The sequence below is a fragment of the Mytilus edulis genome, chromosome 8 (genome assembly GCF_963676685.1).
Source record: "Mytilus edulis chromosome 8, xbMytEdul2.2, whole genome shotgun sequence".
Taxonomy (NCBI): Eukaryota; Metazoa; Mollusca; class Bivalvia; order Mytilida; family Mytilidae; genus Mytilus; species Mytilus edulis.
In genome coordinates this window covers 65,444,554-65,462,946 of record NC_092351.1, presented here as the reverse complement: position 1 = coordinate 65,462,946, position 18,393 = coordinate 65,444,554, and the positions used below count along the sequence as shown (strand labels likewise).

The window sequence follows — 18,393 nt, the reverse complement described above, 5'->3', positions numbered from 1 at the left end:
AACATCAGTGTAGCTTAAATAGATATGAAATCGTCCGAAATTAAGATCAAATTTAAGTAAAACATAATTTTTGAGTTCTGTAGAATTACCCCTTTCTAAAAAAGGAATCGTATCGGAAAATTGTAGAAAATCTTCCGAGTCGTGTCAAACTTTTCACAGTCCAGTTCACAATGAAACCATTTCTATGCTAAAAAGCAAAAACTATCCATTGATTGACATAGATATGCAAAGTCTGTCATGTATTTACTACATAGAAACTATGTAGTTAAACACTTAAATGATTGCCGCTGTGGGAAAACTAAAAGATGAACTTTACAGAAGACTGGTCGATGAATATGAAAAAAATTAAAACATCCCATTTGAAAATACAAAATATCATAAGATTTGCTATAAATATTTTAAAAGTAAGCACAACCTATCATCTTCTGTTTTGTCCGCTGTACAAAGATTTTGTACTTCATGTACCAATTCTGCCGACCAGTCTCTTCTCATATATCAACGAGGGCAGTAGATCTATAACTCATTCTGATTTGTCTGTTTGTATATTTTGCAAATTTATAAAGCCTATAAGCAAGGTACACAACTTTATAAGGTATCCTTTGAGGAGCAAACTCAAGCTGTATTGAGTGTTACTACATATATCTCCTACAATGATCTGATTTACAAAATAACTCATGATAATTTTACTATTAAATCTTTATACCATCGAGCTTGCATCGCTAAATATTTGTTACAAAATTTGAAATCAGAAAGTAAAGAGCTATTTAATTCTGAACATAAAACAGCTTTTACTAACATTTCGACGATTAAAGATGACGTGCCTGTACACAAGGAAGTATTCTGGTTAACAACTTTAATTACTTGGTCAGTTAACCGGGCTTAATAAATTTCTGCCCCAGAATAGCCGACGAGAAAACTACAGAACATATTATCAGCTTCAACAAAAACTAAAAATATATGGTCAATTTATAGTTACATATATACAGCATCAACGAGGCCAAGGTACATCCAATATTGTATACAGTAGCTCTATAATTTTGTCTTATGCCGTAATGACGGAAAATTACTCGTTTAAAATGACAGTTATATACAGTCTGTCAAATTCAAAGATCTGAACAGTGACTGCGAAACTGGTTGCAAGCACTTTATGCAGCTACAAGTATTTTACGGAAGCATATATGGGGTAAAGTTGTAATCCAATCAGATGAATATCCATTATCTAAAAACATTTCACTGGATTATTCAATTAAAATTATGCCACCTGCTTTAAAAACATTTCTGTATTGTCTTTTGGATGATGGCGCATCTGCCGCAGTTAATAAAGCGTACGATATTCCTATTGACAAAGTTCTTAGATGTATGGCGTTAGTAGAATGTATGTATATCTATAAATATTTTTTTTACTCTTTTTCATTTAGGTTTATTATTACAAATGCACCGTATTTATGGACACACCTTTGATAACTATTAACTATAAGTTTGACTGCTCAAGAGATTAGAAAAATTGAAAATGGGGTATACATTCTACGTGGCATTATTTTTCTTCTGGGGGTCAACATTTTATCCAAGACAAGTCGACCTAACTACAGAAACAATAAAAGTTCTCCGTATGACTTTGGTTTGGTAAAAGGCAACATCGGTCCGGTATGATGCCATCCAAATTGCTACAAGATTTGATCTGTTCACGCATTGGTATAGGTATAGGGGGAGGGTTGAGATCTCCAAAAACATGTTTAACCCCGGCGCAATTTTACGCCTGTCCCAAATCAGGAGCCTCTGGCCTTTCTTAGTTTTGTGTGATTTTTTATTATTATTTCTTGAGTATATTTCGAAGCTTAGTATGACGTCCATTATCATTTCAAACTAGTACATTTTTGTTTATGGGCCAGCTGAAGAACGCCTCCGGGTTTGGGAGTTTCTTGCTGCATTGATGACCCATTGGTGATCTTCGGCCGTTGCCTGCTTTTTGAACGGGTTGGTGTCTCTTTGACAAATCCCTCATGTCCATTCCCAATTTTTAATTCAATCTGTATATAGTAGATCTTGTGTCCGCTTTGAGCAAAACCTCTGCTGTACTGATATATGCCCATGCCAAGGAAGTTGTCTTTGTATGGATATGTTGACCGATAAGAATGGTGAGATTACAAGTTAAAATGAAGCTATAATATTCCGATATCGCAAGATTTCGACACCTAAATGGTCCAACATCCCATTGGCAGGGGTTAAAAAATCCACTAGCCCGACGGCCGGGACTAGAGCATTTACGCCTCGGGCAATCTAAACTTTTACCCCAATATGCCCGACGGACTAGTAACAAAAAATTCTTGGCGTTTCCAAAATAGATAGTGGAAAATCCCTTCATCCCTATTCTATCTTAGCAAATCAGATTCAATTACGTCATCCCGGATTTGGGTTTGTACAGGTCCAGGGTTGCGTTCAATATCGTAGTGGCTACTTAGGGATATGCAGATTTATGACTATTGAACGTGTAGCTAGCCTAGCTGCAACATAGATATTGATAGCAGCTAGGCTAGCTACTCGTTCAGTAGACAAAAATCTATGTAGCACTACGTAGCCGCTACGATATTGAATGCAACCCTGTTGCACAGTTACATGTTTTAAAAATAGAACAAATAACTCAGGGTGGCCAGGTATCATCTATTGATCGCAATATCTCATACTTCCAATATCGTTTCTCAGTACAGGGGGTATTGTACATTGCCTTTGTCGAGATTTCAATTAAAAGTACTGGTTATTATGTATTGGTCTTGTCGGACAACTGTTGAACACGAAACAATACAACAAAATATATATATTTCAAAACATTTTAGAACGGGCACCTGATTTGCTTCGTCAGTTTCAAAGCAAAAATCGGTAGATGAAGGGGATACTAATGAGGCTGAAAATTCATCCAAAAAAAAATGTAAAAACGATCGGGAAAAGGGGAAAAGAACATATCTAGTGACATGGACAGAAAGATTTCTCTAGGTAAGGTCGGCTGTGGCGCTGGGATGAAAATCCGAGACCATGTTCTGCGAATATTGCCAGTGTTTCCCCGAGCACGTCAATAAAAGGTCTCCTGTGTATGTGTGGACAACAAATATAATAATTAAACCACTTGTTTCACACGATAAAACCAATGAACATGTTTTCTCTGCCAGAAAATATTTAATGACCCATAGTACTACAACGGATAAAAATGAACTAGTTTAATACAGTGTATAATGTCCCCTTCAAAACATGACACCCACCCTGTATAATGCAGCAAACTCTGATTTGTAAGGCACACATGGGCTAGCAGGTCGGTTTTGATGGGCTAGCAGTTCTTCAAACAGGGTTAGTAAAATCCTGCTGCCAATAAGTCCTGGGCTAGTTAGCTGTAACAACATTTTTTAACCCCTGCATTGGTCCGACGTTTCGATCATTTAGGTTATACTCTAACGGAATTTTAACATAAGAATGACAAATAAAAGGTTCAATATTAGGATAACCGTGTCCTCCGTTTGAAACGGTGAAACAAGATATAAAAAAGTAATACTTAGTGCCAAAGAAGCCGAACGTCATCACTAGCGTAATTCAAAATAAGTACAAACTACTTTGTCAAGTGTTGTTTGATTAGTTAGATATCTCAAGATACACGGCGGCCGACTAAAGTAAAATCAAACTTAGTTTGATGTACAATGAGTGATCATATTTTCCTTGTGATGTTTTATATTAAAATTGTCACAATTTTGTTGATATAAATATACTAGTAGCACTTAAAAGCACTATGAACACTAGAATTGAGTCCTGGTGGGGCATTTTGCGAAAGAAGTGCTGTCAAGTATGGATATCAGCGATGAAAGGCCTTCAGGAACGAGGTCAATTTTCAGGAGACAAACTTGACATTAACCTAATTCAATTTTGTTGCATGCAGTTACTTCAGGTACCTTTCTTTTCTATTTGTAGAAATATTTTACCTTCCAATATGAGCTCATGGCAATAGGCTTTCTTTGAAAGATCCTTTTTGATACCAATTTTTGTTGTACGTTTTACTTGTTAAAAACTCTTATTTTGATATAAGGAATGTATCTACTAAATCATTGGAATGTCACTCCGTATTCATCGTAGTAATCTTCATTTGACTAATTTATTTTAGGATGAAGGATTTGATATCGAGGTGCTTGGGTTTTTTTTCTATTATCAGTCGTTTAGGTTGTCTGAGCTGCCTGTCAGCAACAGCGAGTGTTCTCTTGTGAATCTTTTTATTTATGTTTTGTCTTCTTTTTCTGTAAACATGGTAAATTGTCTATGATTTTTCTCGATGAATTGGATCCTTTTTAATTCTTATTTAGATTGTACGTTTTACTTGTTCAAAATTGTTATTCTCATCTTGGTATATCAGGGACAGGCTGCATTACATACGTTTAACCCCGCCTCATATGTGTAAGTGTGCGCCTGTCTTATGCCAGGAACCTTTGTCAGAGTTTGTATTTGAATTAATCTTTTAATTTCTTTCTGGGAGAAGGTTTCTCATTTGGTTTGCCTTGGTGTTAAGTTGGCAAATCCTCATGATGCCCTATGGGACCATACATAGACGGTCGTACATGGTGTACATGCTGCATGGCGGCCTCCGTATGTCACGCTTTAATTGTTCGATGATTTGGTATCTGATTGGCATTTATTCCATAAATTGTACCTGACTTCTAATGATTGTAACGTATAGGAGTTTTTGTAATAAGTAATATCCTATTTTAACGTATAAACTCGTAAACGACATACATATCAAATGTGATCTGGAACAGAAAAAAAAATAACATCATAGAAAAAGTTACCCACATTAGGATTTCTCGGTAACGCGAAATTGTAGAAGAGGGACGAAAGATACCAAAGGGACAGTCAAACTCATAAATCTAAAACAAACTGACAACGCCATGGCTATAAATGAAAAAGACAAACAAACAACAGCACACACGACACAACATAGAAAACTAAAGAATAAACAACACGAACCCCACCAAAAAAACTAGGGGTGATCTCAGGTGCTCCGGAAGGGTAAGCAGATCCTGCTCCACATGCGGCACCCGTCGTGTTGCTTATGTGATAACAAATCCGTCTAAGGGGGACGATCCGAGAATTTTGAAAAGGAAGGGTGCTAGAACAAATGAGGGGTGGTGGTGTGCCAGGCTACTATTTGCCGATTTTGGCCTATATTTCACATGAATTTAACAAAATTTTCCAAAAAAAATAGGGTGCACATACCCGGAACACCCACTTCCCCCACCTTTTAATCGTGTGCTGTTGAATCTGCACATATTTTGAGAATGACACATATACTTTCAGTCGACGTTTCGTCTTAATGTATGTTTGCCAATCAGAACCTAGAGAAGACAATTACGCCAACAAAATTGGATTTTTACAGGGACATTTGGAACAAACTGATCAGCCCTACTTCTAACGGTAGTGTACAATTAATGGGGAAGATTTTAATAAGATTGCATTTGAAAATCTTGTGATTTGATTGGCCTTTTGTCCTGATTAAAAATGAAAAATGGCTTTGTCTTTTTTACAGAGCGAACTAGATGACACTGCGCAGGTATGGAACACTCATTATATTAGGAGAAGTAGAGAGTATGTTTTTCATGGACGGCCTGTCAACATGTATCTTTATCCCGACTTGTTCAATGCTGAGGAGCATATTCGACAGGTCGATGACGACGTGCTACACTTTTGTCGATCAGAATGCGCTGAAGAGGACGAGTACCCATGCGAAGAAGAGATTTTTGAGTTGGGATGCATTTACATGGAGGAAAATCTACTGAAACCACCCGAAAACGTCGACGAGTCAGTAGCGCTATACCTAAGTTTGCGTCGCTGGTTTATTCAACAGCTATGAAAATGAAAGAGATACAAAATAAATAAATTGGTTTATGCTCTCGCTCTTTTGTATTTGCATGTAGTGATATACAAAGCAGTACCTTACGAAAATGGGTGTAACCGATGTTCTTCTATCACACAGGTACAAAATACGGTAGTTTTTTTTTTTATAAAGATCTTGGCTTTTGACTTTGTAAACGTTCCAAAATGCTACGTGGAAATAACCATGCTAATGATTTTTGTTGTATATCAGACCGAGTGCGTACATATATAGGTCTTTTGATACTTGAACTGTCAATCAACTGTTTGCTAATTACACTTGTTCCATCTTGTTCCGTATGTCAATTCTCTGAGATATTCTCCAATGCTTCTCTTTCCTTTGCTCTATCTCACACCGTATCCAAACGTTGGTCTTTTGTTCTTTTTGCTAAAAAAAATTCTTCTTCTTTTGCGCTCTCTTGCACCGTATCCCAACCTTTTTCTTTTCGCTCAAAATAGCTCTCCCCTCACAACTTATCCCCACCTTTGTCTTTTGTTTTTTTTCTCGCTCCAATGGGCTCTTTTCCGTTCCTATTCCCGGTACCCCCGGTGATCTACACTGCTCTGATCCGTGCTCACAACCTTGCTTTTCCTACTTTTGGCGTTATTTTGACAGCAAAGGAGGAGAAGAGAGACTGTGGCCGATGCAAAATGTAACCATGAGTCGTATGAGCAAGCCAACGAGTCATACGAAAAAGCCACGAGTCGTATGAGCAACCATACGAGTAGTATGAGGTACCCTGCGAGCAACGACTCTCTCGGTCTCTTTCACTCACTTGTTAGGTGTTTGTGTCTTGTGTCCAAAATTCCTCAAAAATAGACATGAGTCGTATTAGCATAGCTTTGAGCACTATGAGCAACATTTCGATTCGTATGAAAAAGAGTGGACACACTGAAATGTCTCGCCTGTTCCAGTGTTCATAATATAACTTATGTTGTAAGTATAAAAAACAAGTTTAAACCACAAGCATTATAAATAAATTAACATTTAAATGATCAATGTACATGAGACGAAGGTGAGATAAACCCTTTCAGACAGAAATGTAGTTCATGCACTCATTCCATACAACAAATCTAGTTTACCTATTGCTAAAAGTATCTCCGAATAAACCTCTTAAAAAATAACCTTGACCATGAAATATAGGTCAAGATCAACTTACACCTACTTAACAGACATACACACCTTACAATTATTCCCTACACCAAATATAGTTATACTATCCCTTTAGTATCTAAAAAGAAGGCCAAATCAGATAAATGTAACATTGGCCAATGAACCATGACCTTGAGGTCAAGGTCAAATGATTATTGCCAGAATGGAATCCATACACGAAATATAATTGACTTCTGAGAAATAGACCATATCACAAATTTTTAATTTGGCCAGTCAACCATGAAAAAGAGGTCAAGGTCAGATTATTATTGACAGACAGACATGTACACCTTACAAACATTCCATACACCAAATATAATTGACTGGATACTTATAGTATCTGCAAAATAGACCAAAACACCAAAAAAAATATACTTTGACCACTGAATCATGAAAATGAGGTCACGGTCAGATGTCACCTGCCAGTTGGACATGAACAACTTACAATCATTGCACAACCAATTATAGAAGACCTATTGCTTTATAGATATGGACTTATAAAAAAGAAGATGTGGTATGATTGCCAATGAGACAACTATCCACAAAAGACCAAAATGACACAGACATTAACAACTATAGGTCATCGTACGGCCTTCAACAATGAGCAAAGCCCATACCGCATAGTCAGCTATAAGAGGCCCCGATAAGACACGGAAGCTTTCAAATATTCCCACGCAACTAAATTAGCAAATAAATCTGTCGTTCGTCATTACTGTGAAGTTTCAAAACATTTAGCCTAACAGTTTCAGAGGAGAAGATTTTAGAAAATCGGCCAATGAGAATCTAAGATTTGCTATAGCGACCCTGTTTTTCATTGGACCAGAACAAAAATAAGTAAGTTCGTAAAGAACCTTCAACTGAACATTCCTATAAAGTTTCGTTTAAATCCGTCCAGTGGTTTCAAAGAAGAAGATGAAAATGTGAAAAGATTACGACGGACGACGGATGCAACTTGATGGTCAGGTGAGCTTAAAATGTAGCATAAGGACATGAAAGATAGACTGTGCCAAGTTCAAAGTAAATCCCTTCAGTGGTTTTTGAGAGAAAATTTTCGGAATGTTAACAGCGGGCGACATACGATGGAAAGCAAAAGCACAAATAGTCTTCGGCTAGGTATACTAAGGTAAAAAATAAATATCATGAAATCTCCTTCAATATCTTTATTTGGTCAACAAAACTGACAAAATAATATAAAGCTGAAAAATGGGGGCCCGTATGCATAACACATCTTAAGGTTATATTTGTTCGTAAAGGACAGTTTTTTCTTCAAAAGCAATGGACGTCTACTGGTACTCTAAATGGAAATCTTAACTTCAGTATTTTTATGAATACAGGCTCAGGCCATTCTCAGTAATGCATCATACTCAGTACATTTTATATATTGAACTGAAAAGCAAACTTAATCATGTTTACTTAATAATATTTACATTAAAAAGTTACATTCAGTGCATATGATATTAAAGTTTTAATAAAGAAAAAAAGCTAAAAACTTTATGATCTTATTTAAATTGGTCTAAATTTGAAAAAAATGAAAACATAATTTCGACAGGAATACCTCTGACTCAGAAAAAAAGTGTAATTCACACTGAATAAAAGTGTCAACGAGTTAAAATAATGGTGGAAAGGTTATTTATTGGTTACATGCCTAAAATTACCCCAGTTGCTGGAAACTACTCTGATACTTTCAGAAAGTACTCCTACAGCTTATTAAACAAAAAGGCAAAAAAGGGACATATCTTCCAAGACGAGACATTGGAGCAATGTAATTAATATGCTGACCAATATTTTGATAGCTTTACTGCTTTACAAATACTGAGTCTACCCTCATGATCTATTTCAAGCCATTTGAACATTGTTAGTAAACCCTTTAGATTATGTTTACCTAGTTAAGATCAGGACCCTTTTGATTTTTACAGGGTCAAAGATTTTAATATGTTTATGATGGATAGTTGACCCATATCGATAATACTTTCAGACTGGTGACCTAAAAATGCAAGAGGTGGGATTAACTTCAAATGACATATTTTAATGCCATTTGAACCATGCATGTTTATTTTGTTGAGACAAGTATACACTCTACAGTTATAATCTTCAGTTAAACATATCTAGATTCAGTCAGGCCAGTCACTCAAAGTATGCTGCAGTGATCTAGCATTGATGTAAGCATGGTTAAACAATGTGCATTTAGTCCCTGACAAATTTACATTTTGTTGATTCTTCTTTGAATCATTACATGAAATCATACAATACAATCTTAAAACAATATGCATTTAGTCCCTGACAAATTTACATTTTGTCGATTCTTCTTTGAATCATTACATGAAATCATACAATACTAACTTATTGAATGTAAGTGATAAAAGCAAAAGAAAGGAATGTCCAAACTTCAATCAAAGAAGTGACTAAACATAATCCATCTCCCACATGTTTGTTTTGAATATGTTCATAAAGTCTTCTCTGAGGTCAGCAACAGACTCATAACAAGATGGCAGTTGTAGCATATTCCCACAAGTCTGAGCTGTGGGTCTCCTCTCAAAACCTGAAAGCATACTAAATGCTACATTTAATTGGTAACACATGAGGTTTGATCCAGTACAAAAACGCATAAAGTTTTGAAGTCCTTTCTCGTCTAAACTTTTTATAAACTTTTAAAGATAACCAGTCACAATCTGTTCTTTGAGTTCAAGAACATCAGGAAACTATAGAAGTTTCAACACTTTTGCAACTGTTGGGTTCTTGTCTTCATAAACTCTTGAACTCTTAGCTGGACTGTTTGTGGAGTTAATGATGAAGTCTTTGAAGGTGATTCATTTGATGGATCAGAAGATAAGTTAGCGACTTGTTTATTTACTTGTAGTAATTTGTGATCAGGTAAACTATCATCGGATGGAGATTCCATTTCAGAACAGCCCACAGCAGTTGTTGGTAACTTCTTGCTGTATATGTAAAATCGTAGAAGTTTTGATCCTGTCAAAGTATATAGGTCTCCAATTGTGCAATCATTGTCCATTCTGCCTCCCATAAAATTTCTGACTTCAAATTGAAAATCTGTTACGTTTCCTCTTTTCGATTTGCCATTCAGGAAAAATACCTTCTTCCCATGTTGCAGGATATCATCTTGCATCCAGGTCTTCGGTGCATTGATGTATCTTACGCCTCCACCATTTAGTGTCCTGACTTGACGATATTCACTACTTCTGTAATCGTAATCAAACCACCCAATTTCAATCTTCCTCTCTTGCTTTTTGGCATTGTCATTCCCTTTCAGCTTTCAATAAAGAATGAAGAACGAATGTACAAAAACAAAGAAATTAAACAACTAAACACTCTTTATTAAATGTTTACTTTTTAGCTCATTTTTTTTCAATTGCTAAATATGTGATAAATAGATTATTATTCACTGTAAATTATTCCTGTACATGCACACAGTTGCTTACATTACTCAGTTGCTTACCCATGCTACACTACACAAGTATTGGTACTCCAGATCTATATAGTGGAGGAAAGAATAAAGAAGAAGAAGAATATGGCATTTTCCATATCGACCCTATTATCAGCCCTTGACCCATATCTATACCTTGGGCTAAAGCCCTTGGTCCGAAATGAGAGTCTTTGGCTATTAATTGGGCCGATATGGAAAATGCCATGTAATAATTTTTAATAATACCATTTTCAAAATATATGCAATTAACAGCAAATATGGTCAATTTTGAAGTTTAAGGGGATAAACCCCAAATAAGGGATTGTCGTACGACTTGCCGTACAATGGAGACTTTAGCAGATCTTCTAATTCGGTAGAAGGAATGTTGACTCCTTTAGTCTCTACATGGCCTGGGACTATAATACTAACGGGACTGGAAACCGTTACACCAATCAGTGTAATAATATCTGCATCACAGCCGTTAGAACGAGACTTTACCTGCGCTATTTATTGATACGCCATATTGTTTTGACAGTGACATCGTGCCTTGATCTTATAATTTCGGTAATTTGTTTTTCTATTTTATAGTTACAATGTATTAGTAATGATTATCCTTAACATAAACATGATTACTTTAATGATAAAAGATATCCCGATCTTTGACAGTTAATATAAATCACCAAATCCCGCCTTAATTGTAAAAATTAACATATAAACATTGAAATTTTCAGGATTAAAATAGCGTGGGTACGATGTGGAAAAAAGTATATGATTCATAAAATGTCTTATAACTTTTGATTGAAAAGAATTACGCAAGTTCGGTTTGTTGTAAAGTCATATTTATAGGTGATAGTTTGGATTTGCCTTTTTTTATTTTTTAGTATAATAGTCCCAGATATGGCCAAATAGGCTGTCCACATCTCCAAGGTCTATTTTGTAGTAACGGCAGCCATGTTTTTCGGAAAATGGCTATGTGCGACACAATTTTTTAAGAAAATATACCCTAAATAGGATTGTGGCAATGTTTCGTCTAAATCCCTTTAGTGGCTTCATACTTTTGTTAACTTAACAGATAAACAAAATGGACACCATTGAGTGATGACAATAGCTTACAAGCACCTTCGGTCCAGGTGAGCTCACAAGAGAAAGTTGTGGTGGGGACACAAATTGGTTTAAATTCATATGCATATTATATGCATTCTTGTATGCAACACACTTTCTCATGTTGGTTAACAATCATGTTGAGCGGACACAATTTGGACGGACTGACAATCTAATTACTTTAGGGCTCCTGTTGATAGTCAGCGTGGCCTTAATTAACAGTGTGACATGTGGATGACAAATAGACAGACATTTGTATACCATAAAACTTCCAGCAAAATAATTTAAAGAGCTTATAAACATGATTAAAACTGTGAAAGCATAAATAAACTCATCATAGATACCAGGACAAAATTTAGTATATACGCCAGACGCGCGTTTCGTCTACAAAAGACTCATCATTGACGCTCGAATCCAAAAAAGTTAAAAAGGCCAAATAAAGTACAAAGTTGAAGAGCATTGAGGACCAAAATTCATAAAAGTTTTGCCAAATCCAGCTAAGGTAATCTATGCCTGAGGTAGTATAAAGTACCCCCAATTATAATGTAGTATTGTGTATTGAAATGTGAATATACATGTAATAATGATAATGTACCTTCTCTTCTCCAATTGTTTGTATTGATTCATCTGATGCATTTCCATTTCTTAAAAATTCAAATACTTCACAGTAGTCATCCATTTCTTTCTGTAAAACAAAGACAAATATCAATATGATAATAACATCAAGAGTAATAACAAAATTACCGAACTGATGAGCAAAAATCCAGGGCAGTAGTCAATAAATAAAAACAATAAAATTTAAAAAATCGATAAATAACGCTTATCAGGGGCAATAACTCTTCCATGGAGAAAACACATACCTTTGAATTCAATTAAATAATATTAAATCAGGCCGTTGCGCAAAAATATGGAAATTCGCCAACAATGGGAGAAAAGATGTTCCCCATTTTGAGAAACAGATAATCGTATGGAAAACTTTACTTTAGTTTTTGGGGTTATGGCTGATTAAGTTATACTCAACCAGCACTGACTTAAACATGCTTACTTCAGACTTTTTCATATTCACGACGGGTATTCCTGGCACACGGAACCGCAATATCCATAGCACAGAGTTCTAGTTCTGTAGGTCAGTAGTGAGAATGTGGATCTAGGGAGTCCTCTGCTTTCAGAGATTGACGGAATCGGGATGGCACATAGATTGTGGACATGTCACAATGAATGCACACTTACTGTCTGTGTATTAAATCTGGACAGAAAGGACCGTAGGCAAATAAAACTCTGTTGAGTCAGAAAATTTCAGTGCGTGAAATTTTATTTATTTATTGCACACATCGAAACAAAGCATGTTTTTCCCAAGATACAGGAATTTACGGTTAATCCAGCTATTTTGGAGAAGGGCAGAACTGTTGCATGGACCATTTGATTTTCAGGGGTGGGGGGATGGGTTGGCTTTTCATGTGGACCCAGATTTTTTCCCCAGCAAATTTAGGGCCAGGATAATTTTATCTAAGAAAACCCAGATGCCTCCCCCCTCCCCCCTCAGAAAAATCAAATGGTCTGTACCTTTGAGGCCCACTTTTCCCTTTGAGCATGTTGAGATCAATTTATTCCACCCTTCCTGGACAAATAATTTCCCCCCTCAAATTTCAGGATATTATAAATAGTCAGGCCCCCTGAAGTTAAAATGGTCGGTCCTTTAGGGATATTTGAACTTGAATCCGGGTCTGTTTGCTCTAATTCACGTTGCCCTAGGACCTGTTCACTCTACTTCTTGTTTGTCCTATGTCCGTTCACTCTGATGTAATTTATCTGCAAGTTATGTAATCACTGTAATACAATTTTATTGTATTGTCTAAATTGTTTTACATGTATATACGTTTGTGTGCTTTGTGATTTTTTTCCCTTCATAAAGTTGTTTTACTGTATTGAGACTTTAAATCAAGGTGTGTCATGACTTATCGTGTTCTGTATTTGATCACATTTATACATTTTATACATTAACTCGGAGAGAACAGACACCATGTATTTTCTCTTCATAATATATAGATGGTTTTACATTACGAATTTTTGGGCCCCTTTATAGCTGGCTGTTCCATGTGAGCCAAGGCTCTGTGTTGAAGGCCGTACCTTGACCTATAATGGTTTACTTTTATAAATTGTTATTTGGATGGAGAGTTGTCTCATTGGCATTCACACCACATCTTCCTATATCTACATGTATCATGTCTATGTATATATGTTACAGTGAATTTGTATAATCAGGCATTATGTAGAATCCCTGATTTTTATGGGAATATGTAGAATCACTGAAATCATTAGTAATTATATATAATCCCTGAAAATGACCAGTGATTTTACATACTCACTGAACATGTTAATGATTATTATACAAACTCCCTAATATGATTTCAGGGATAATCAATAATTTAAGATTCCTTTGTTTAATAATCTTATTTTAATATAATAGACAAATTATAATATTTTTCTTTCATATTCCTTTCCAAATGAGATAAATCTGCTTTTAAACACAGAGGGTGATCTTAAAGATATAACTTACAGGGTTTTTAGAAAAAGTTGAAGCTGACTTCACAATTACTAAAGTATTTTTAATTGGAAACGAACCTAGGGCGAACGAAATCCATGGGCGAACGAACCCACCACAAACTGACCTAGGCCAGGGCGAACATGTAACTAGAGTGAAACGGTCCAGTTACCCTTTAACTTGAAATGCCGGAGTGAGGAGGGGGGGGGATTTGATTTATTTTTCTCAGTAAGAATATGGATTTATAACGTTGGTGAGACAATGCCAGAACATTTAATTATTCTTTGAGGTGGCATTATTATTCTGTATGAAAGATCTTTGCATACAGCATAATAATGCCACCTCAGAAAAGATCCTCTATCAAATTAGTCTTTTTCTAGTCCAAATAATTATGACGTCTGGCAAGGCTATTTTAATTTTTTTTTCTGGGACGCCTTCCTATGGCAAGGCTATTTTAATTAATCCTACATCGTAGGAAGTCATCCCAGAAAAAAAATAATTAAAAAAGCCTTGCCAGACGTCATAGACGTAGAAAGGCGTCCCAGAAAAAAAATTAAAATAGCCTTGCCAGACGTCATAATTATTTTGACTAGTCTTTTTCCTGAAAATTCAGGATCGCAATGAGTGTTGTTTGTTTCGGAACTTTAAACAAAAGCCCCCCTGTTTAAGATTTAAATGGTCGGTCCTTTATAAAACTTAGTATGGCTGATCACTAGTATCCGGTCGTTCCGGCCCCAAACCGATCCGGCCCCAAGTCAATCCGGCCCCAAGTCGATCCGGCCCAAGTCGTTCCGGCCCACGTCGATCCGGCCACAAGTCGATCCGGCCCCATAATAAAATATGAATAAACTATATTCACTATATGGAGGAATTTGTGACAAATTTGAACTGTATAAACGGAATTTGCAAAAAGTGTCGATGATGGATCACAACAGGTAAACGAAGTATTGAAGTACCAGTTAAAGAACTACTTTAAATCGATACGTAACTGACAATCGGAACAACTCGGCCTTTCTGGTTGCACGAAGAAATAACCTCGTATGCATTAGGCGGAGGAATCATTGTCCGGAAAATTTTCCGATTCGATTCAAAATTATATTTTTTCGACTGGACTGGTACATTTTTTTTACCACTACTGATTTAACTTGCTCCTGTCCGGAAAATTTTCCGATCCGATTGAATTTTATATTTTTTCGACTGGAATGGTACAAATTTTTTACCATTACTTATTTACCCTGCTCCTTCTTTCGCGCCAAAATATTTGGCAGAGTTAAAGTTCTTGATTACTCTGTGATATGTAACCAAATTATAGCGCCACCTGGAGGATAGAACTTCTTTGTGTCGCGGATCACTACAATTCCGGCCAACAATTTAAGAAGAATTTCTCCGTAGTGCATACGAGGCTATTGTACTGCGTAGCGAGAATGGCCGAGTAGTTACGATTGACGTAACTGAGTGTTAGTTTAGTCTTAGATGCATGATTTTTTTATTAGTTGTTAGTGGCTTTGAACTATAGTTATTGTGTCTATTTGTACAGCAGCTCCAATGATATTTTAAAATGTGAAGATATTTTCAAAGTTGACTTTGAATGTCATGGCGATTTTTATTTTATTTACTTCTCACACAGAGTAGCTCAATAAATATTTACAGTCCAATGGAACCGTAAAAATTTAACTCATCATTAATGTCTTGTTAAACCAAATCATTAGTCTATAATTGGTTTGTTTATTCAATAATTGTCTGATGATTGTGAACTAAGGTAATGCCAATCGTAATCATTTAATTCAATCAAATCCTGATTAATTAAAGTTACGTTATCAACAAGGTCTTTGTAGTTTGATCTTTTGTTTGGTGTTTGGTGTTTATATAATAATAATTAATTGTATTTTTTTCAGGTAACATCAGAGGCTTCTATAACACATGTTACACTTGTTTTTCTTTTGTAATATCGAATATAGTCAATTTATTTTTTCTTAAAATTGACAATACTTTGAAAAGTATCCTGATTAATTAAAGTTAAGTTATCAACAAGGTCTTTGTAGTTTGATCTTTTGTTTGGTGTTTGGTGTTTATATAATAATAATTAATTGTATTTTTTTCAGGTAACATCAGAGGCTTCTATAACACATGTTACACTTGTTTTTCTTTTGTAATATCGAATATAGTCAATTTATTTTTTTCTTAATAGTTGTGTGTAGATAAAAAAAAACCAAGTAATATGAGTATCCATTATTCTTTATTGCAAGAAAATAACAAACCAATGACACTAAATGCACATGTTGGTCCCATAATACACAAGGAAAAGCCATTGTGATATAAAAACAAACGCATTCTGTCTTCTCTTTTATAGAAAGGACTAGGCAAATCTAACAACATTTCTCAATTTGAGAATTTTAAGAACTTTTAAAAAAGAAAAACAAAATTTGTATGTATCAGCTTGGGGATCGGCCTGTACCGTTGTGTATGTAGCTATTTGTTATAACACAAGATAAAAGACGTATTGGATTACAGTCGGCGTTTTACGTTTCCACAAAAAAAAAAATCTACGTTTCTGCAAAAAAAAAGTCTACGTTTCCGGAAATAAATACCTTACTACTTTTCCGCGAAAATAGTAACCATTCCGGAAAAAATATATTAAAGATAATTAATCTGAGTACCTTGAACCGTTGATTGTAGTAGCATGAAATTTTTGTAATAGCAGTATGCATTGCGCATTTAAAGTCAATTTATCTACCTCGGGCTGGAGATTTAGTCTTCGGGTTGTGCACAAATCAATAAGCAGATCCCACATTTGATAAAAAGTGGAAGTAACACAAACACAAGAGGAATGAAGTTGCCATTTTACACCCATGTATCGAATAGTTAACCGTGCCATCCATGCAAATATCACTTGAGTTATTTCATTACATAGACAATCAAAGACATTTCAAGTTGGCGAAACACAAAAATATAACGATTCCGACATCATCATCTTTCACTAAGGTGAAACTTTCATATTTTTTTTACTTCTAGTATATTGTAGATAGAAGATCAGAACCCTTTTTGTATGCTCATCTAAAGAAAATATTTTTCAAAGGCCTTTTTTTTTTTACCGTACACAGTACACCTTTTACATTATAATTAAAAGAAATCAGAAACATTTATGAATTACAATTAATATATATCTTTATTTTTATTCCTTATAAATATATTTTTTTATTGGGGCCGGATCGACTTTACATATGGGCCGGATAGACGTGGGGCCGGATCGACGTGGGCCGGATCGACTTGGGCCGGATCGACGTGGGGCCGGATCGACCCGAACGCCTGATCACTTAACATCTTGAATGTGTCGAAGTGACTGCAAACTTCTGCAAAAATAGTGGTGAAAAATACGCTATATTCTAACATGTCTTACCTAGTTCATGGAAAGTATAATAAAGGGGAAAGATACGAACCTTATTGTATGTGTATAATACCTCCTACTAAGGAGCATCACCATAAGGTATGCTGTAGAGGAGGACATATTAGCACATTGTTTCGGCCGTGACAGATTAATGTGAGCATTTGCCTATCCAGTTTCAAAGACAGGCCGTAACGGGTCTTACTAACAGAAAGTTAACCATCCCAAAACTTAAATAAACAATACAAAACCATGCTTGCATAATTAAATGCATGCATGTTAGGGTCCCATTAAAACAAGAAATGAAACAAAACGAAACGTAACGAAACGAATTAATAACCGAAACAAAACAAAACACATTGAAATAAAATAAGAATTTGAGTAATACACTAAAAGAGAAATAACTTTATTAGCCTCATATACCATATATATACGAACCCATAAATACATTGACACTCACCATAGGCACTTGTCTCAGAATTTTCAAGCTATTATATGTATATCTTTTTTACCAAGAGTTTTTGGAAATCGTTTTTATATATCATATCTCATAACTATATATAGGGTCTATATTTTTGACTGAAATAGTTTAGGTACATCGCAAAATACGCATATAAAAAAAAGAAGAGGTGGTATGCTTCCCAATGAGAAAACTCTCCACAAGGGACCAAAAATGACACAGAAATTAACAACTATAGGTCACCGTACGGCCTTCTACAATGAGCAAAGCTCATACCGCATAGTCAGTTGTAAAAGGCCCCGAAATGACAAATGTAAAACAATGCAAACAAGAAAACTAAGGCCCTAATTAATGTATAATAAATGAACGAAAAATAAATATGTTTGTTTAATGTGTTACATGTTTGTTTTTCGTTCATTTTTTTATATAAATAAGGTCG

At 35.4% G+C, this 18,393-nt stretch overlaps 1 protein-coding gene and 1 long non-coding RNA gene across 2 annotated transcripts; one reads left to right on the top strand and one right to left on the bottom strand.

The window, feature by feature from the left end:
- Positions 1-3,771: 3,771 nt before the first annotated feature.
- On the top strand, positions 3,772-5,913 carry LOC139487083 (uncharacterized). Its single transcript, XR_011655740.1, has 2 exons — positions 3,772-3,925; positions 5,552-5,913. It is a non-coding gene; the product is annotated as an uncharacterized lncRNA (long non-coding RNA).
- Positions 5,914-8,193: 2,280 nt separating this feature from the next.
- LOC139486089 (uncharacterized) lies at positions 8,194-13,042 on the bottom strand. Its single transcript, XM_071270790.1, has 3 exons — positions 12,616-13,042; positions 12,166-12,255; positions 8,194-10,316 (listed from the first exon to the last, which is right to left on the bottom strand). The coding sequence occupies exons 1-3, from the start codon at positions 12,628-12,630 to the stop codon at positions 9,759-9,761; spliced, it is 663 nt and encodes a 220-aa protein (XP_071126891.1). The 5' UTR covers positions 12,631-13,042; the 3' UTR covers positions 8,194-9,758.
- Between the last annotated feature and the right edge of the window lie 5,351 nt (positions 13,043-18,393).